Source organism: Eremothecium sinecaudum, chromosome II (genome assembly GCF_001548555.1).
Source record: "Eremothecium sinecaudum strain ATCC 58844 chromosome II, complete sequence".
NCBI classification, from domain to species: Eukaryota; Fungi; Ascomycota; class Saccharomycetes; order Saccharomycetales; family Saccharomycetaceae; genus Eremothecium; species Eremothecium sinecaudum.
The window spans coordinates 1,762,905-1,783,207 of record NC_030893.1 but is presented as its reverse complement, the minus strand read 5'-3'; the positions used below and the strand labels follow the sequence as shown (position 1 = coordinate 1,783,207).

Here is a 20,303-nt window from a genome sequence, read left to right as displayed (position 1 = left end):
CCTAACCTTAAAAATTTTGGACTTTTTAGCTCTACGATTGGGTAGAAAGGCCAGAAAAAGGTGTAATGTTACAAGAATTTAAACACGGTGGTGACAGTTGTTATGACAGTTGTTATGAGCCGGAAATAGTAAGGATGTACATAGTGTAGTAGTATATATATTTTAATGGTCTCTACGATCTTCGTGGGGCTTCGTATGCGAACATTTAGAATACCTTTGTAATTAGTCCACGTGAGGATGATTGACACAGCGACTACTCAATACGGTATATGAGTTTACAAAGGCGTGATAAGGATTACTAAGGATGAATCTTTGCCAAGGCCGATAAGAAAGGTCAGGTTGGGGGAGGTGTGGAGACTCAGTTGGTGAGGTGGATGTGAAGTCTTTAAGAGCCTATGCTCGAAGGGGTAAAGTGTAATAAAGTGTGCAGAATCGAACAGCTGCACTGCACCTGGAACCGCAACCTGCAGGGTCTTTTCTAGATGCTTAGCGAATTCTCTTTTCCATCCTTAGACGGGAACTAACGGGTGAAAAAAGAAAGCCCTGTACGGGGCTCGAACCCGTAACCTTATGATTAAGAGTCATACGCGCTACCGATTGCGCCAACAAGGCTTTGTTGAAGCAGGGAGTGAAAATCCAGGTACTAGACGCGTCCGGCGCGTAGCGTGCGTCACCTTGCACGACAGATTTGTCATGAAGCACGGACATTCTGTATAGCTTTATACGTATAATGCTTGAGTACAGCTGGTATGCGGGTGGGTAAACAGAAGACTACTAGCGAACATGTTACTGGCGGTCATTCTATGGGTGGTGGCAGGTTTTGTGTGTGCCAGAGGCTTTGAATGCGATCTGGAAAGTGTGAGGAAGTTAGTTGGCGAGCAGGGTGCGGATGTGGCATCGGTGTCGACATTCAGGGGCTTGCTTACAAGAATCGGTGAATGCAATGGGGAAGGCTGGGACCGGGTCAAGAACGAGGTGTACTACAAGGCGGGAGTTGCGGAGCTGTCGGTCGGCCACGAGGTTAAAGCATTGGATCTGTTCGAGAAGGTGGTATCTAGCGGGTGCAGTAGTTTTCGGAAGCTGAGCGAGAGAAGGCTGGAAGAGCTGTACAAGAAGCTTGGACAATGGGACCACATCGCGGATGAGGATGAAGACAAGCAAGCGTATATGAGCCTCCTTTCGGAGCCTTCACGTGATGGTCGGTATGATACAAGTCAAGAGTACCAGAGACTGCTTGCGCTCTCGCCGCTGAACCGACAACTACGGATCGAATACACAGATGTTCTTCTGAATGAGCTTGCCGAGTCAATGGATTTGAATTCTGCACAAAATATTGTCGAGAGCTACCAGGTGCTGCTCGACAAGCACGGCTCGACCTTTTCCTTAAGTGAAAGACTAGATTTACTGTACCAGAGTGCGGGGATCAAATGGTTTATTCTCAGCAGCCAGCCAGCGCAGCAGTTGAAGAAATGCTTGAATATGGACATGGATTACAAGCCATGCAGAGGTTTGATGAAATTGTGGAGCAAGTGGAACAAAAACGTGAATGTCCCACCGGCTGTACTTTCAGATTCTGAGGAATACTGTTCCATCGAGTCTCGTGACTGGTCATCCATTTCTCAATTCATGCTTAAAGACAAGCCTTTGGTGAGTGCACGCGCAGACTCGAAGCTTGAGAATAACTATGCTGTATTTCAAAATGCAGCAGAGGAGTTTGTCAAGCAATTTTTGAGCAAAAGACCGCTAACCGGGACTAAAGTTGCGCCTGTAGTTGACTTAGATGAGAAAACAGAATTTCAAACCGGTCTTGATGTCATGCTGTGCCTTGCTCAAGATATGAAGCCAAAAGTTATTTCTTCAAATTACTGTGATAAGGCGCTCAAAGAAGTATTAACCAATACCGAGCATGCCCGGATTACCAAATACATGACTAAGTTTGAAAATCCGGAAGGAATCAAAGAAATTATAAAAGCGACCATGAGTTTATACCCTCATCTTGCTGCTCACTTGGTAAACTCTATAAGTCAAAAACTGATTTTTTTTGAACGGAAGGTTAGAAATGCCAATACATTGCCCCATTGGAATTTGCTGCAAGAGATAATAAATGAACTCAAACTTAACACTTGTGATAATAGTTTCGTGTCGAGCACCGTACGTTTAGTGAAAAGGTCTTTCTTACAAAAGCAACGGCGACAGCAACAGCAGCAGCAACAAAGCTACCAACAACATTACCAACAACAACAACAGCAGCAACAGAACCGTGTACAGCAAACGGACAAGGATTATTATAAGATACTCAATGTAGATAAGTCTGCTTCCCCTAAGCAGATTAGAAGAGCATATTTACAGCTTACGAAGAAATACCACCCTGATAAACAAGGTAAACTGCCCAAAGACGAACAAGCAAAGGTACAAGCGAAAATGTCAGACATTAACGAAGCTTACGATATCCTAGCTGACGACTCTAAACGTAAAGAATACGATGAGATGATGTCAGGCGGTGGAATGGGAGGTTTTAAGAACAATTTTGGAGAAGCGTTTGCAAGACAGTATGGCTTTAACGGAGGTGGGTTTAACTTTGGAAACTGGGGTAAAAGAAACGCACGCGCCCACCAACATGGACGCTAAAAAGCAATGTAATAAACTCAGAAATGCTGTCAACGATCCTCAATTGTAAAAATTTGATCTACTGTTAAAGTTGCAGTGAGCTGTATGTAGATTTATTAAAAAAATATTATTATAGATCAAATTCATTCATTCAGTTTAGACATAAATAACTTTCAATGCTCGATCAGTTTTTAATTGAAAGGTCCTGATAATAATACGAGTATTTTAAACACTTACATAATTAGGTGGTTACCTCTGTAAGGGAATTTTGCAACATGGCGAGCAGAAGCCACATGTAGACTAGAATTCGAGCTTCTTTCAGGGAAGCCCTTCAATGAGTGTGCATAAGTAGCAACGGCATGAGCAATCAACTTAGTGTTAACTAACCATGCTTCGAAGTTCAAGTTCGAAGTGTCGTCACATAGTTGGTGGTAACATTTGTCGAAAGCTTCGCCGTTAGCAGGGTTAATAGCTTCAGCACCAGTAGCGACACCACCAGCTGGAATACCATTTTGGATGAAACCGACGTAGTCTGATCTGCCGTCAAATGGAATCAAACTGTATTTCAAGTTATGCTTGTTGTAGTAATCAATAAAGAATTGTTTGAGTTCTTCTGAACCTTCTGGGTTTTCTTCGTTGTTACCGTCGTAAACTTCGTACTCGAAGTTGGGGGAGGCAAGCATATCGTAGTCCATGAATAATCTAATCTTTAGGTTTTCTTCTGGGGTTAAGTTGTCAGTGTAGAAGTTAGATCCTAGTAAACCGTATTCTTCAGCTGACCACCAAGCAAAACGAACTTTGTTGTTCAATCTAAATTTGCTCAAGTGCTTTGCAATAGTTAACAATGAAATGGTACCAGAACCATCATCGTTAATACCAGGTCCATCAGCAACAGAATCACTGTGTGCACCCAATGCAACAATGTTGTCTGGGTCACCACTCTTAGTGTCAGCAATCACATTTTTGGTGACAATGTCTCTAATGATGGAATTCATTCCGAAAAATACTGGGTAATCACCATACTTCTCAATGGCTTGGATCAACAGGCAACCGACCTCGTGTGAAACACCAATAACTGGAAGAGTATCCTCTGTTGGTCTGCCTAAGCTACCTTTCAATCCTTCGCGGACTGCTGGGTTATTGTCATACATGATGACAGCCTTGAAGCCAAATCTACCAGCCAAGTCACTCTTGGTCAAGAAAGAACAGGCACCTCTTTCAATCAAAGCGATTTGCTCGGCGCTTACATCGAGATCAGCATAGTCTTTCTCCTCACAACCGTAGTTTGGAATTTGAAGCAATTTACCTCTGAAAGTCTTCACTGGAGGAGAAAAGGAAAATGGCACGGCGGATGGCACCTCATCACCATTCGTGTAAGTTAAGTTGTATGAATTAATTTGAGAGATCAACGAACTAAAATATTGAACGCTGACGTCGTAGTACTCGTCTAGTTCATCAAACTCCTTCTGAATGTAATCTAGTGTTGCCCAATGGCCTGGAGACCCAACGACACGAGTAGGATGACCATAGAGAGGTACCGATTCTTCTGCAAGTTTGTAGAGCAATTGAGCGGTCTCATTTAATTCTTCTACGTTAATCATACTTTGTAACTTATGAGAACTGATTAGGGGCTTACTAGATGAAGAATCCCCTCTCAAGTTTGGCCTCGAAGAATCTGTGTATTGTTTAACCTCACTGCGGCGCGAATCACCGGCAAGATCAAGCAAGTTAAATCCCTTTTCAGGCAAAACAAAGGCGTTGGCACAGGAGGCACCGGTTAATAGTAGGGTAGATATTTTCATAATTGATAGCAGTAAGATTCGGGTTCACCGTTTGATTGAACGCCTTGATTCCAATAGATAATTAATTTAAAAAACTTGTGGGTTTAAATAAATCAGAAAGTGAATGAGAACTAAGAGCAGAGAGGTACGAAGTGGGCAGTATTTATTTTTCAGTTAGGCAACTTTTGACATCTGTTCCTCTCCAATTTTTGTGACCACGTAACGTATGGACGACAAGGGACATAAAGGATGGTTTAACCGGAGTTAGCAGGTGAAAAACTACATTTGCCTTAAAATCCAGACCCTACATTCTTAAATCAATCTCGGTGGTTAAGCCGCAATATGATATGCTTGTCTTCATTCCTTCAGCGTCAGCGCCATTTTGTGGGACATAAACAAACCCTCGATTATTTACATTTCCTTTTTGGAATATCCGAGACATTCCTTTCCGCGGAAGAATTCCGTGCGCAAACTCTCGAAAAGATCAACGATTTTGTGTCCTCCCATGTCCCCACCCCCCCTCATGACAGCTAATAATAGCCATCTGCAAAATTTGCCACGCAACACATAGGGATGTAGCGGGTATGCCCAAAGCGTCTTGTATGCAATATTCATTGCATTTAAGTATATTTTTGAAGATTAGATACAAAAAGCAAGCTGCGTCTCCGGGGCTTACATAATCTCAAATGACACCTGGATGTACATAAACAGAGATAGGTAGATTATTTTACAGGGATCGGGAGATCTCAGGAAAACATGTTTTGTGCTTACCACCGCGATTTGGACCTTTAGAAAAATAATTTTATTATTTAGTTTTTCGTAGGCGCGCGAGCATGTCAGCGCTGACGCGATGCTGCGATCCTTTGTGCTCAGCATCGATTTTCTAGCTTTTGACGCTCAGCTGCTTTCTTCTATGTCGGATTCTCTTTGGATCACAATATTAGCATCTCTACTGACGTTTGACAGTTTATCGAATCTGTCGGTTTTGTGTCTATATCGGAGATCCAAAATTTAACGTACCGACGTCAGCGGCAATTAGAGATACAAAAAAATCGAATGAATATAAATAAGGAATGGTTTGTCACAAACATCAATAAAATTAAGCAACTCTTTAAGTTAACAAGTCACCCGCAGTCAAGAGTTACGCATAATGTCTTTTGCAGGTACGTTGATCATATCGGCTATTAGTGGCGCGATTTACAAATATGGTGGCCAAGAGTTCCAGCCAATCGAAGAAGTTCCAATGGGGTTCAGGGAATTAACAGTTGGTTTTGTTCAAGATAGAATTCTGCTTTTAACTAGTAGAGCAACTAACATTGCAACAAACGCTACGCCAGACTTTTTCCGTGGCCAAGTATACAGGTACCCCATTCGAGCATTTATTCGGAGTTTTACAACACGGCGATACCTTTTTATGAACTTTACTACCTTTTTATTCTATATTGTATCGTATCTTCTCATCACAGTTGTTTACTTCCTGACCATTTTCCCAATTTACTTAGGACTATCGGTTATTTTAGGTCCTGCTGGTATTGCTATTGCTTGGGTGCATATGCTTTTGCACACTAATAACTTGACGATGATGGTGTTAAGAATGACACAAGTGTCAAGATACTCGTTGAGAAATGCCCTTAAGATCAACGGTAATATAGAAGTGCTAGAAGACCCACCCGTTCCTGTTAAGTTGTTCTATCCAGTTGACACTCCATACTTTTGGATGAATCACTTCCCATGGAAAACCGTTGAATACACAGCCGGTGCTACAGTCATGGGTATACTTTTATTGATATCTGCAATTCCTGTTATAGGGCCTGTGCTCTTTAACATTCTCATTGCCCCATTTGTTACCAGAATATACTTGGCAAAATACTTGCGTCTAAAGGGATTTAACAATTTGCAACGTGAAGAAAGGTTCTACGATAATTTCGGCCAATACCTAGCCTTTGGATTGGTTGCTAGTTGTTTGGAAATTGTACCGATTTTAGCTGGTGTCACATTTGCAACAAATAACGTCGCAATTGCTCTATGGGATCCAGAAAAGGAACCTTCATTCTTGGAAGAGAATGAAGAAGATGAAGAGGAGGACATGAGCATTGAAGAAGACGAGGATGACGATGAATTAGAAGAAGAGGACGACGACGAAATGGATGATGAGGATATGGAAGATGATGATGACAATGATATCGAGAGTGACCTCATGAAGCATGAATATCCTATGGATGATAGACCATAGTTATATAGGGCTACTTTTGCTTTGCCACTTAAACATAAAATTTCCCCGATTAGAAGCAACTGAACACTTGGCGCTATTATTATATCCCTGATACTTATTTCATTTCGATACTTACTATATTATTGATTTTTTTTATTTTTTTTTATTCTTTGGCTGATGGTTAAGTATACCAATGAAGTAGTTCTATAATTTATTAATGGTAGTAATAGTTTCAGTTTTGTTTATCAGTTTTGTTTATCAATAAGTTTAAGAGAGAAGTGAAGTTTGACATCTAAACCAAGACATACTAGACCAATTCTTCCACAAAGTTCCAATCGAAAGTTTGCATTGCTAAAATAAAAATTAGAATTTTAATTTTAATCGTAAGTTCAATGTTTTAGTCAATATATATTACAACTAATAGCGAAACATTTCAATCAAGAAAAACAATATATATGGATGCATTTATACGCTTATATTATTTAAAGGAGGGTATCTATTTAAAATAGCCACAATGCTAGTACTGCAACAGCGCGAAGTACAATAGAGCGTTCAAATAATGCATCACCTGCGGCAACCATTGTCGAAATTGTCGAAACCGAACTGCTTGGAAACATAAATGACATGCTAATTTCGTTATCTATTAAAATATCTGAAGTAAACACCTCAATTGAGACAGTCTGCGTTGATCTTATAACCACGTAGGTCGTCAGTTTAGAGGTTATAGTTGATTGCGGAGTTGGCGTAGGTTGTTCCGACGTTGAATTATCCACGAAGGGATCAGAAAGTTGACTGGAGGGAAATTCATAAGGAAGGGGTGTCACCTCGGGGATATTTGGAGGACTTGATGGCGCTGTAGTTGAGTCATCTAAGTCGGTTCCTGAACCAATAACGTCAGTGTCCAGTGTAGGAGGTGTTGACCATAAATCATCGGATGGACTAGTTACAGATGGCACATCGGATGGACTAGCTACAGATGGCACATCGGATGGACTAATTACAGATGGCACGTCGGATGGACTAATTACAGACGGCACATCGGATGTAATAGTTACAGACGGCACATCGGCAGGTGGATTAAACGTTGGCTCTGGGAAATCTGTCTCTGGAGTATATTGTACAGATTCTATTGATGGTGTCTGCTTTGAAGGTGACTCGGAGAAAGATTCATCTGTTGTTGACGAGGGAAAATCCGGATCTGTGTCAGGGTACCATGTAGTGTATATTGAAGATTCGTAATTGGAATTCAGTGGTGAAGATATAAAAACTTGTGTGTCGCTGACAGTGATCGGCGTCTGTATTTCCGTAATCGTAACTGTAATGGTCCTTGTACTGGTTGTTGTATCTTCATTATCAGTAAATACGTCGATGATCTCAGATTCCGAAATGACAGGAATTGGCTCCGGTGTCACCAAACACACGATGATGTAAGAGGAAACGATAATATCAGTTTCTATGGTAACAGTAGGACGGAATTGAGATTCTGAAGTTTCTGTAAATAGATCATCAGGATAAGCTTGAATAACTGGGACCGCTATTGTTTCAATCGAATTACCAATATAAGATTCGGGATGTGTCGTTTGAGTCTCCTCTGTGAGTGGACACCAAGTTGTGTAAATTGTAACTGTGCCATCTACTTCTGTGATAACGGTAGATAGGAATTGAGTTTCTGAAGTCACCGTAACTTCACCATTAGGATCTGTTACAGTGACAGGCACTTGCGTTGTTTCAATTGGATCACCGATGTAAGGTTCCGAATATGTGGCGTAAGTCTCATCAGTAATTGGACACCAAGTGACGTAAACTGTAACTGTGCCATCTACCTCTGTAACAACGGTAGAAAGAACTTGATCTTCTGAACTAACAGTCACTAAACCGTCCAAATCTGTTAGTGTAACCGGTACCCGTCTTGTTATTCCGGGTTCAGTCAATTGCGATATTGCTTCATTGAATACCGGAGTTCCTGAAAATTCCTCATCGCCTGTAATTGAATTTGTAAGCGGTTGTTCCTCCGTGATACCGCTTTGAGTATGACCAGCATATGTATCGTTTGCGGCATCTGGGGCTTGTGTAGCATCAGGATCATCCCCACCCACTGCATCGTTTCTAGCTTCCTGAGCTTGAGCAGCAGATAGATTTTCTGGAGGGGCTGAAGTCTCTGGATCAGAGCCACGTATCGCGTCTGAAGTCTCCAGAGTTGACTCTTGCGTAAAATGGGTGAGTTCCGAAACCTCTGTAAAAGACTCATGTAGATCACCGAAAATCTGTGATGATCCTTGTTGAGCAGCTGGAATTGCTGGAGTCTCCGGATCAGATTCTGAGGGGGCACCTATCTCCGAAGTCTTGTTCAACACTTCGTCTACAACCTCAGACTTCTTCACCAAGGGTGCTTCATAAACTTCAACAAATGTTGACTCATCAGCGAATGGACTATTCGCATTTGAAACCGGAGCAGAGAACTCCCTTCCGAAGTGATCTGTAAGTCTCCTAGGTAGGATAGGAGAATGATCCTGGCCACCTTCGAACCCAGCAATAGCCTCATGGAGTGTATAACACAACAAAATAACGGAAATAAACAGCCTCATGGCGATTTGTTATTTTGGGGAGGTTACTCAAAACACCATCCCATACAGATTAACGTTGACACGCTGTTCCTTAAGCTTTATATATCTCATGCATAACTCCGCTACACTCCCCCAAACACACTTAGAACACTATCTCCAACTCAAGATAGCTGTTAACCCCCCAACTGAGCATTTACCAAGTCATGTCATAAAAAATAACGAACTAGAACTGCCATGATACCACCATAACGGCTTCAAAATTAATACCTATCGAACTCTCATTCTCGTTTCATCATTCCGCTGCCCTATCTCGGATTACCAAGCGTGTTAAAAGAACTAGGCCCTAGAACTGAAACATCTCTCTAAAAAGGGCAACTTAAATGCAGTCATATGACTTAGGCTTGTATGCATTGTTAGAATACCCCCAGGCATTAGCGTCACGTTCTTAATCAGATGGCCATTGTTTATTAGACATTTGTTTCTATTTAAGACACAATATGTTGTTCTCAAGAAGTAGTAAACTAAACAATACAACAAACTTTGGATATAAATTGGCGCTAAGTGAAGTGATGATAGAAAAGTTACATAATTCCCATCAGTAAATATTATCCGTAAGAGTTCATGACGAACCAGAATAACAATGAACTTTTGTGATCTGTGTTAAGCTTTTTTTGTTGTTTTACTGTAGTCATAGTACATGCACTCTTCCAATAGCATACTGAAAAGATTGTTCTAGTTCAAGCGTACAAGTATGCTCATTAGCATCTAGCAGAAAGGAACATGTAGCAATTGTAAAGGGTTGGAATTAGCATTTCAAAGCCCTCAATGCCTTTTTGCCGTCCCAGTCCCTTCTAGATATAAACTTCGACCTGCGTAAGTTCTTATCATTGAGCTCCAAATCTTCGGAAGATGTTAGCATGTCATCTAGCTGTTTGTAGTCTTGAACATGTAATTTGTTCTGTTCGGAATTAGGATATGGCTTAGTACTCAATAACAGTAGTTTGCGAGACATCTGTTGTTCCCTAGCGGATCTGCGACGGTGTAGACTATCAGCAAAACTACCAGTATTAAGTGTATCTCTCTTTGAGGCCTGTAATTGTTTTGTAAAGAGAACAAATTCAGAAATTGGTACATCTACTTCATCGCTATTCTCTGAGTAGGATTTATTGCTTGGGAGTTTGGGTGAGTTAGAAGTTCTGTCTGTGGGCTCCAATTGCTTTATATCATCACTGTAAAGCCACTGTACTTCAACGTAACCGTCTTGATTGATCCTCTCACTAATCTTTGAGTAGTCAAATTCGTGAGCCTTTTGACTGGGTCGTTTACTGAAGTAAGAGATGTTGAATAATCTGGAGAGGTTCAAAACTTGCATGGTTGGTTGCCAAAGTTTGATGTTGTTATTTTTACTAGTAGGATACTAACAGTATAGTTTGTAATGGACAAACACAAAACGGTCGAATTTATTTTTACTGGCTTAGACATGTGCTGCAGTGGTATTTATATATGTTGGTGTTTAGCCCGCGACAGTGGTATATATTGTCGGTGGTAAAAGTTGCGTCAGAGAAATGGCCATGATGTCATGTTCAAGAGAGAATTGCTTCTGAAAAAGGGGGATATGAATCACTACTGTTGTTGAAGACTGGCTTTGTTCACTACTCTAGAGTTGATATATGCCTAGAGCCACTAGGTTGTTGTTTTATGTACATTATTTCAGCAGAATATACTATGTATAGTGGCGTTGAAAATGAGTAGTGAAGGAAGAATTATCGAACGATAATTAAACTTGGCTTGAGTATACTCGTTGGCGGCTAATTAGCCACATGCCACCCTGTTCCTGGGTATAAGCAGTTAGTTTGACACGCCACTATCGCCTTCTGAACTTAGGAGTTATCGTGTTAGTAATACTGCTTTTATATGCGAAAGGAGTGAAAAGAACTAACTGCGTAATGGCGTTCAATAAGCGATGAAAACGTGCTCAGTTTTTATCCGGGGCTCAGCAGGGGAGGGTAAAGGTTATTGCGGATTTACCTTCTGGTTACATGGAGACTTACATAGTGAATGGTGGTCACTCCTGCTTACGTAACCAAGTTTGACTCCAGGATCCAGCACCGGACATAATCCTAAAAACGAGCATCATTTCCTCCTAGCGCCACAATAGCCGCTAGGAGGGAGGATATTAAGATACTAGGTGGTATGACTTTAAGGTTTGCTGGACCGAACATTTTAGCCTCGTAATCAAAGGCAATTTGCCGCTGAGGAATTAACAGGGCCAAATACACAATAGCTGAATTCAACGGTTATTGGGGTGGGGAACTCCATGACATTGTAGACTTGAAGGTTTCTGTTAGTGTAGAAAAATAGGAATGGAAGTGCTTCTATATATCTGTGGACTTGATGTTTGTGATGATAACTCAAATTTGCGTAAACTTCATTAGCCACTGGAAGTATTAAGGGGGGGGGGGGGGAGTAGAGACGACCTGAAGATAAACGCCTCCCAGGTAATGCAAATCTTAGGTATAGTTTTTATCATTACCGTTTCGAAGCTTAGTAGATACTCTTTATTTTATTGTGATTATGTACACGTCAGAACTAATTTAGTGAAACCCCCGCTTATCGAATTTGTTGTTTCAACATTGAGGAAGGATTTCCATGCAGTTATTAATATGTGACTGTCCGCAAGATTAAATAGAAAGCGTCGTACCACTTGCGACTCTAAGCCTCAGTTCGTGAATATCTTTCGAAGCAAAGCAAATCGTTGGTCTCCTATTTTTATAACACGTGAAGCTAACCTGAATGTCAAATCTATAGTAGGGTTCGTGACTAAGACAAATCTATGCAAATATAAGTTCCCGAGCGAGGCTGATGCAAAGCTGCTAATAATAGCGTCTAGTAATAGATGTTTTCCGAATCTTCTGATGTTGGAGAACCCCCCCCTATTGGCTACGTGAACACAACTAATAGATGCCATATCATTGCAACTGGGACCTATGTATTCCCAGCAATAACCCTCTTTTATAGCTTAACACCGCATAGTTCACTGTATTCTCCATTGTTCAATGCTACCACAAAATCTTGGAAGGACTGTCCCACTGTTTGCTGTAAACTACTTTCCACTATGTAGCCATTTTCGACCTTGAATTCCCTGTCAGCCAAAAATACTGTAAACTTCGGACCTCCCATATACTTCCACTCCGGGCTATTTAATTCGTTCATGGTGTTCGTGATCTCCGGGGTAGCTGATGATTCATCACAATAATACAATGGTATATTTTCGTTCATCAACTTTCGAAAACCAGTAGCCACGATGTCACAAAATTGGTCTGCTGTATCAATTCCGTTCCCCATTAGGTTATCAACATGAGATCTTACACTAGGAACACTGGCACATTTCCAATCAACGCCTGGAACGGAGTTTGGTTTCAAGAGGTTCGAGAACTTTTGCAGTTGTGAGGAAATTAGCATTGTTCCATGATGGTAGCTCTTCCCTCTTGCTATCTTAAAGGCGCTACCGCTAATCTTCTTCCCCGCCAAGGTGATATCGCTTCTTTCGTTAAGTGCTATGGTTGAGTTATAAGGCTTCAACCATTCGACGATTCGTTCATTGAAAAAGACTCGATCAAACTTCTCACGAGACGTCAAATACGAGTAGTTGATGTTCCCCAGATCATGAACCACTGCACCACCACCCGAGCGACGACGAATAAATTCGAAGCCGCTGGCTTTCAGATTGTCGAGATATACTTCCCTCCACGGGTTTTGGTTCTTTCCGATCACGACACAGTCGCGATTCGTGTAGAAAATCAATCTTTCGCTTTGAAAAGCGGATTTCAAAGCATTTGGAGGAGATCCTAATGCTAATGGGGTTTTCTTGAATACGAAATCTTCCAATGCAAGGTTAAAATATGGATCGGTGGATAAACTGCGTATTATGAAGCGTCCGCTTTCCGATGCCTTTTCCTGTAGCGCAGAAGGAGCCAACACAGGAATATTACAAATTTCATTTAGTTCACGATTGAGGTTTTCAATTTCACTACCCTGCCAATCTTCAGTACTATGTGTGTTTCCAGCAGACGTAGAACTACCCTCTGTAAACATCTCAACATACATATTATTGAGTTCTTGGTATTTATCATCCTTTGGAGTACTCAAATCAATCGGTAGCTTATAAGAAAGGGGTCTGAGCCCAACAGGAAACTTCCTAAGACTTAAAACCCTGCTAACGTGTTTTAACATGTATCTTGTCAAATATATTTCATAAGCCACCAATTCGTCAAAATGCAATGATATATGGCCCTTGAAGCAAATGTAACAAGCCAATAAACTTAGAATACTGTAGCAGAGCAGAGATGGTCACAACAATAGGAGGATCAAACCTTTAACGCTGATAGTGTTCAAGCGATGTCCAACTGATTCAAGGTCATTGAAATAGTGGAAAAAAAAATTAATGCTGGGCTACTGATGACCGAAGAAGACAATCAAACACAAGCACAAACTAATAAATACGCTCTTAATCGTATCCGTTTTGTCTAAAATGGATCGAATTCAACCGTTCATCACAAATTGCATCCTTGCAAGGTCCTTTACAAACCCCTCCAAACCTATCGATGATAAAAGACTGCTGGAGACATTAATGATACAGCCAACAGATGGTGGTCTATCCAATAGGCTAAGGAAACGCAAAGTAAACCTTCTGGCAGAGGACGGTTCATTACTGCAGGTGAAGCATGAAAATTATAAAACCATTAATAAAAACTCAAAGGTAGCACTACGAGAATATATCAATAAAGCACGGTCATCCTCTGCGATGGCAAGGAAAATCGCAAATGACAAGAAGTTCGGGACTTGGGAAGAGCTGGAAACATATTTACTCATTAATGACCAAGATTTATACTCCTCGCTTCCGAAATATGATCAATTTAAACCAATGCATGAAGAGTTGTGGTGTGAATATATGTTGGAATTACTGGAAGTTAAAACTGACCCAAGTCAAGGCTTAAAGCTAAATGGAGAGGCTGCCCTACAAAAACTATCAATGGCAGACTACAACGGAAGTCTGCTAAAAGTGACCAAGAGCCGCAATAAGAATCTAGAGGGAATTGAAGGTCTTGTATTATGGGATGCCCAAAAGAGCTTCATTTTGCTTTGTAAGGGTAAAATCGTAGATACAGTCAAGTGTATTCCGAAAAAAGGCACTGTATTTACATTCGAGATTCCAATCAATGCTGAGGAGTCATTACAGTATAGCATTATGGGTGATAGGTTTAAATATCGAAGTTCCGACCGTGCAGGGCGAAAATTCAAAGCGCGCCGATGCGACGACCTATTATACTACATAAACATGGAATAGATTAATTACTAGTTATCTTCCTTATTTTCTTGCATTTCGTGCAAAATCGATTTTATCTGATTCTCGAGTTCTTTATCATTTAGACGATTCTCAATTATCTTGTCTATATCGGTCTCACCATTATTTAATACATTATAACCTGATTTAAACAGCTGCGCTTCCAGGATGGCACTTGTCGAGCCTCTATTTTTGAATATAAGGTTTTCATCTTTTAATACCATATCCTTTATAAGGTTTTTGACCCCTGTTCTAATTAATGTCTCAAGGTTTTGATCTATATTATCATTATTGATAGAATCTGTAAGAATTGATTGCTTTAACTTATCTAAATGACCCTTCCTCTTAAACAGTTCTGCTAAAGCAATAGCTGGATCTTCTGAATTAGCCGACATAAAAACAGGACCGTGCGCGACTAATTGCACTATTGGACTGCTATAAGTTGTATTATTTATCAAGCCTTTCGAAGTTTACGAGGTTAGTCTTTTCAAGTAGAAAAAAAATCACCAAATTTACATAATGTAAAACTAACAACCAACACGAACTAACGGTCAATTAGGATGTCATAGAGAGCTTATTTGAGCTTATCTTTTGCAATAGTACTATGGATGTTGGCAGGAATCCAAGAAAATGGCTAGATGAAAAGTTTATGGATTATTGGAACGAAAAGATTCCCGTGGCTCATCTCATCGCCGATGTTCAATCACATTGTTCCGACGAGAAAATGCTTTTTCACTCTATGATTGAGAGTTTCGGCGAAGCTTTGAATAAAGAACTAGATGAGAAAACTAATTTTGAGGGAAGAATAGCACCTCGTGATTATTATGCGGTTTCGTCTCACTATTTGACCAGGGCACACAAGGTTATTGTACCCTTGAAATTGCCTAATGATCTTACAACGCATATTGATACGATTTTTACTTGCATTAGAAGTTGGTGGTATGTAAATAAAGTTGAAAGTTTATTTGAAGGCTTTCTGGAGCGTCAGTGGAGCTTCACAGTGGATGAGGTGAGTTTACGAGAAGCCAGATATTTAGAATGGCCAAATGGAATACCGCGAGTACCATCCGTTCCTGAAAACAGTAAAAAAATTGAGTTCATTAGGACGAAGGTTGGACTCTGTGAAACGGTTTTAAGGAGCTATGGGCTCAGCAGGTCTACCGGATTTCTGGAAGGAGCCCAAAGAGCACTAAAATTCCTGACAAGAGTTTTATATATATTATTACCGAGTGAGGTTGCTGGCGTTATAACGCGGGGTATTGTTTCTAATACCATTGAAGATGCTCAAATTTGGGAGAAGCAACTTTTTGGTTACATTTCAGAGAGTTCTACTGGGTATTGCTACCACCGATTGGCCGTGCAGTCCACAATGGCTCTGGAAGACATGAAGTCCGTGTTTTATACCAACTACAAGTCTGTCTGCGATAGTATAACCAGTGGTAAAGCGCAAGGATATATCCCAGCTTTTTTAAGCTTTTCTGTTGAATACGCAACTGACTGCATTGATGTTTTCGAATTTTTTAGTGGATATACCGTGAAGAACCCAGCGTTCATCAAAATATTGGTTTCATATGCTGCAGCGAACTATGATGCCGAAACTATGACCATCAAGAATGGAAAGACGCTCAACGAGTTCCTATCGTTATCAGGATGCCTGGTCAAATTTTTAGACGTATTTCTAGAGAGCTTTTTACTGAAGGACATAATCATGAATGACAAGCTATTCAATAAATTGGGTAGTACGAGTGGGAGTATCAATGGTGTGGAAATTCAGGACCCAAATAGCTTCTTTATTGGTCCATGGTTCAACTTTGGTGACAGACTATCGAGATTTCTTGCTGATATCAGACTATCGTATTTGCTAAATTCCTCTACATCTTCCAGCGCCATCACGCTGAGGGTATTCAGTAAGTCAATGTTCCCAAGATTAGTTGCCCAGAAGCGACAACATCTGATGAGAATTCCCGACTATTTTCATACTGAATTTGAAGAGCATATTAAGACAATTGATCCCGATCAACTTGCTGAGAAGAAGTTAGAAATGCAGCCGCACCTGCAGCGATTCGTGGTCCAGGCTTCGTTTAATGAGAGCTGTTTTCTGAATGTAGACATGTGGCAAGCCATTATACTACTAGAACTCTATGCCATAAAAGATAGATGGGAATGGGAGGACATGATTAGAGAACTGAAAGTCACAAACATAAGCGCATTCCACACGATAATTGCTTCGTTCAGAAAGCATAGAATTCTACTGAAGAAGAACACTGTTTACAAGTTAAACGGAGCATTTAAGCCAAACAGTGATGCAGATAATGAACTCTCCCCATATTTAGTTTCCTATTGAAAAACCAATGCATCAGCCTCATCTTTCAGTGTAAATGCCTTACACTCAGGTTGAAGCTGTAACCTCATTAATAGATAAAAATAACAATAGAGTACATAATGAGTCGTTTATCTACATGATAGTATGTGGCGATCAAGTCTGCTGACATCGTTAAATAACACATTTATGCACCACTTGGGTTTCCGAAGGCTTGGGCTAAAGCACTCTGTCCACCGGATTGTTGGAATTCCATTCCCACTAACTCCACTAAGGAGAATGCAGAACTGATACCAACTACGATACTTGCAGCAGCACCCTTTAGGCCCAGATATTCACCGATCGCTACCAATAAAGCCATGGTAGCAGCCCCGGTAGAGGCAGCAAGTGGGATAACTTTACCTAGTTCTTTGGCGACTGATTGCTCCCTGACGCCGATTAATGTGATGCCTTGCTCTTTGAATTGTGCACTACAATCATGAGCACTAGAACCGGAAATCTCTTGCCAGCGGGAGGCAAACCATACACCAGTTGTAACTAAAAATATGGCGAAGGTAATAATAGTTAGCGGCTGCCTAAATAAGCCGTCAAATAGAGACTTAGGTGGCACCAATAAAGACATTGGAAAACTTGGTACATAGTAAAGGTCCTTTACAACGTTGTACCTGCCAAGGATTTTCACTAAAATGTTCTGTGGATCGTTTCTACCGAACAATTGTATGACTGTGAAAGCTACAATGTGGATGTAGAATAAGATCACATAGGAAAACAAAACAGACATGCCGCTGGTATACAAAAGACGAACTGGGTAAACATTGTTCATACCTCTGGCTCTAGTAGATCTGATTGGCAAATCTAAACGACATGATTGTAGGTAACCAACTGCAGCAGCGACAGCAGCGACCATGCATACTGTAGTGAGGTTTGGCAAGTAGTCTCTTTGGAATGCATTGAAAATTGCGCCAATGAAAGTCTTATGCTTTGAAGTTAGACCTTGAATCAAGTTAATCAAAGCACCCTGGGGCTCTTTAATACCATTTGTAGAGTCGATGAAAATCTGAGTTACGCCAAATGTATCACTGACAAAACTTGTAGCAACGGTAGCAGCACTGAAAGCCATCACACCAGATCCAAATCCATAGCCCTTGTCGATAACCTCAATAAGAAGTGTAGTCAATGTTCCTGCACCAATCAACTGCAAGTTTAGAAGTAGAGCGGTTGATGCGCTCAATGACTCCCCATAGTACCCAGAGAAGATAAATATGTTGGCCAAGATTGCATACTGGATTATGGAGAAAAACTTAATCGATGATTGGAATAGCTGACGTTCTTGCTGGTGCTTGAAGTTGACCTTAATGATCTTCATACCAGCCAAAAGTTGGAACAACAAGGCAGTGGCCACTGGAGGGAAAATACCAAACTCCATCAAAGTACGAGGTTCAGCTGCAAACACTCCCCGCATAAAAAATAGTGGATCTTTCACTTCAGTAGCCTCTTTCAAGAGACCTGCCAGCGGCAATTGACCAAACATATATATTAAAACGGCAATCAACGTATACACTACCTTGTCATCGAATGAGATCTTCTCGTAAGGCAATTCGACTTCGGGCAATAACCACATAAAGGGTTTAATAACCTCAACCAAACGAACTAATGAAAAACCGTTAGTATATCTGATATGCTGTACATTAGCACTAGTTCCAATGACTACACATACCTCCAGCCATAATAAATATATTCCTGAGTTGAATTGACAGTGGAATCAACAAAAAAAAACTGATCCCGAATAAAATTTACAGTAGAATACACCACAATAGCCTCAAGACAACGCCCTAGTTGGAGCCGGCAGGTTATATATCTCGTTTAAGTTCCATGACAAAACGTTTGACTGTCAGTAAGGTGAAAGATAAAAAAATTCAACGTTACCCGGAATTCATAAGAGCGGGTAACACAAGGTCCCCGCGTAAGTTCGGCCTACAGCAACTCACGGCTGTTGTTCGCTAAGACGTCCTTAAAACAGCTAAGAAGAAGCGTTGATGCAGCCTGTACCTGCTCTGTGTTTCCAATCATGCCACGGTTTTTCAGAGTAACGTCTTTTGCGGTCATAGCCTCACTTTTGGGCACGTCATACTACTATTACGCTGTGCAGCGTTCTTTATACAAGGAAGCGGAATGGTATAAAATAACAAGCAGAACACAAGACCTTATTGACCGTAAGGCAGACATCCCAGTCCGCCCAGTGTCAATAAACTCACAGGAGTACGTGGTACGTACCAGCCAAGAAACAATAAAAGATATTTGGAATGAACAAATACGAAACATCGTACAATGGATCTACTCGTGGAGCCACTAGACGCAGCTTCCACCCATAGTTTTTAATCTAGCACTAAATATGCTATGTAGCATAGGTATATGCTCAATATACGTGTGTTTTCCACTACTGTGCAGTTCGCGATGCCTGTACGTGCAAAATTTTGACAGCGCCTGAACTTCTCAGCTACCCGGGAAGCCTCTATAGCAGCAACAATGGAACGCCCCGACTCGAATATCAACTACGAAGACGCTATAAACTACTGGAGCAACGTGCCACCTACTGTAGACGGTGTTTTGGGCGGTTACGGTCCCCAAACACCCGTTCCTTCGCAAGATGTCCACGGCTCCATGCATTTTGTCCGCAAACTGAAGTCTAGAATGGTTCCCGCGCAGGGCATGAGTCGCTGGAGTGTCGATATCGGCGCAGGCATCGGCCGTGTCACTCGCGATTTCCTCAGCAAGATCAGCGACAAAGTAGACCTTGTAGAACCCGTCAAGCCCTTTGTAGAGCAGGCCCGCGTTCAGCTGGAACCGCTAGCACAAAGCGGCAAATTAGGGACTATTTACGACGTCGGAATGCAAGACTGGGTCCCAGAAAACGGCAAGTACTGGCTTATCTGGTGTCAGTGGTGCGTAGGCCACCTGCCCGACGAAGAGTTCGTTAAATTCCTAAAAAGATGCATACAAGGCCTCCAGCCAAACGGCACCATCGTCGTCAAAGAGAACAACACCACAGGCGAAGATGACTTCGATCCCCAAGACAGCAGCATTACAAGATCTGACGAAAAGTTTAGGGCCCTATTTTCCCAGGCGGGCCTTAAGCTCATTGCGACGGAACGTCAGAAGGGCATGCCCAAGGAACTATACCCAGTGAGGATATACGCTCTCAAGCCCCAGCAATCGGAGCAGCCCGCCCAGTCCGAGCACCATACATAGAAAATATACTATATCTCGACCTTCTACGGCACAAGAAGCTGTTAAAACTACTGTACAATAAAGCATCGCAGCTCAGATAGGAGCGAAAGACTAAATTCGATGAATTTTTATCTTCATGAGGTTCAGTTGAACTATGCATTATGGTCTAATCATCATTTGCGATACTAGCACTCTAAACCATACACCTATACGGCATAAAAGTGCTTGTTTTTATTATTATACTGCT

At 41.3% G+C, this 20,303-nt stretch overlaps 12 protein-coding genes and 2 non-coding genes across 14 annotated transcripts; 6 read left to right on the top strand and 8 right to left on the bottom strand.

Moving 5' to 3' along the window:
- Positions 1-539: 539 nt before the first annotated feature.
- On the bottom strand, positions 540-612 carry AW171_hschr21144. Its single transcript has one exon. It is a non-coding gene; the product is annotated as a tRNA-Lys (tRNA).
- A 171-nt stretch (positions 613-783) lies between these two features.
- JEM1 (Jem1p) lies at positions 784-2,628 on the top strand (the record flags this gene model as incomplete). Its single annotated transcript, XM_018130825.1, has 1 exon — positions 784-2,628. One exon carries the CDS (start codon positions 784-786, stop codon positions 2,626-2,628), a length of 1,845 nt encoding a protein of 614 aa, XP_017986314.1.
- A 212-nt stretch (positions 2,629-2,840) lies between these two features.
- APE3 (aminopeptidase Y) lies at positions 2,841-4,409 on the bottom strand (the record flags this gene model as incomplete). The annotated part of the gene is made up of 1 exon (XM_018130824.1): positions 2,841-4,409. The coding sequence occupies one exon, from the start codon at positions 4,407-4,409 to the stop codon at positions 2,841-2,843; it is 1,569 nt and encodes a 522-aa protein (XP_017986313.1).
- Positions 4,410-5,538: 1,129 nt separating this feature from the next.
- On the top strand, positions 5,539-6,621 carry AW171_hschr21141 (HBR415Cp; the record flags this gene model as incomplete). The annotated part of the gene is made up of 1 exon (XM_018130823.1): positions 5,539-6,621. The coding sequence occupies one exon, from the start codon at positions 5,539-5,541 to the stop codon at positions 6,619-6,621; it is 1,083 nt and encodes a 360-aa protein (XP_017986312.1).
- A 479-nt stretch (positions 6,622-7,100) lies between these two features.
- AW171_hschr21140 (HBR414Wp) lies at positions 7,101-9,185 on the bottom strand (the record flags this gene model as incomplete). Its single annotated transcript, XM_018130822.1, has 1 exon — positions 7,101-9,185. The coding sequence occupies one exon, from the start codon at positions 9,183-9,185 to the stop codon at positions 7,101-7,103; it is 2,085 nt and encodes a 694-aa protein (XP_017986311.1).
- Positions 9,186-9,969: 784 nt separating this feature from the next.
- Positions 9,970-10,536, bottom strand: AW171_hschr21139 (HBR413Wp; the record flags this gene model as incomplete). The annotated part of the gene is made up of 1 exon (XM_018130821.1): positions 9,970-10,536. One exon carries the CDS (start codon positions 10,534-10,536, stop codon positions 9,970-9,972), a length of 567 nt encoding a protein of 188 aa, XP_017986310.1.
- A 1,640-nt stretch (positions 10,537-12,176) lies between these two features.
- On the bottom strand, positions 12,177-13,397 carry AIM22 (putative lipoate--protein ligase; the record flags this gene model as incomplete). The annotated part of the gene is made up of 1 exon (XM_018130820.1): positions 12,177-13,397. One exon carries the CDS (start codon positions 13,395-13,397, stop codon positions 12,177-12,179), a length of 1,221 nt encoding a protein of 406 aa, XP_017986309.1.
- A 298-nt stretch (positions 13,398-13,695) lies between these two features.
- On the top strand, positions 13,696-14,511 carry POP4 (RNase P/RNase MRP complex subunit; the record flags this gene model as incomplete). Its single annotated transcript, XM_018130819.1, has 1 exon — positions 13,696-14,511. The coding sequence occupies one exon, from the start codon at positions 13,696-13,698 to the stop codon at positions 14,509-14,511; it is 816 nt and encodes a 271-aa protein (XP_017986308.1).
- An 8-nt stretch (positions 14,512-14,519) lies between these two features.
- Positions 14,520-14,903, bottom strand: SHG1 (Shg1p; the record flags this gene model as incomplete). Its single annotated transcript, XM_018130818.1, has 1 exon — positions 14,520-14,903. The coding sequence occupies one exon, from the start codon at positions 14,901-14,903 to the stop codon at positions 14,520-14,522; it is 384 nt and encodes a 127-aa protein (XP_017986307.1).
- A 209-nt stretch (positions 14,904-15,112) lies between these two features.
- AW171_hschr21135 (HBR409Cp) lies at positions 15,113-16,852 on the top strand (the record flags this gene model as incomplete). Its single annotated transcript, XM_018130817.1, has 1 exon — positions 15,113-16,852. The coding sequence occupies one exon, from the start codon at positions 15,113-15,115 to the stop codon at positions 16,850-16,852; it is 1,740 nt and encodes a 579-aa protein (XP_017986306.1).
- A 163-nt stretch (positions 16,853-17,015) lies between these two features.
- On the bottom strand, positions 17,016-18,555 carry SSH1 (Ssh1p; the record flags this gene model as incomplete). The annotated part of the gene is made up of 2 exons (XM_018130816.1): positions 17,016-18,478; positions 18,546-18,555. 2 exons carry the CDS (start codon positions 18,553-18,555, stop codon positions 17,016-17,018), a joined length of 1,473 nt encoding a protein of 490 aa, XP_017986305.1.
- A 341-nt stretch (positions 18,556-18,896) lies between these two features.
- MIC12 (Mic12p) lies at positions 18,897-19,181 on the top strand (the record flags this gene model as incomplete). The annotated part of the gene is made up of 1 exon (XM_018130815.1): positions 18,897-19,181. One exon carries the CDS (start codon positions 18,897-18,899, stop codon positions 19,179-19,181), a length of 285 nt encoding a protein of 94 aa, XP_017986304.1.
- Positions 19,182-19,354: 173 nt separating this feature from the next.
- Positions 19,355-20,077, top strand: TAE1 (N-terminal protein methyltransferase; the record flags this gene model as incomplete). The annotated part of the gene is made up of 1 exon (XM_018130814.1): positions 19,355-20,077. One exon carries the CDS (start codon positions 19,355-19,357, stop codon positions 20,075-20,077), a length of 723 nt encoding a protein of 240 aa, XP_017986303.1.
- Positions 20,078-20,149: 72 nt separating this feature from the next.
- Positions 20,150-20,214, bottom strand: AW171_hschr21131. The gene has a single exon (XR_001930078.1). It is a non-coding gene; the product is annotated as an HBRSNR60 (small nuclear RNA).
- Between the last annotated feature and the right edge of the window lie 89 nt (positions 20,215-20,303).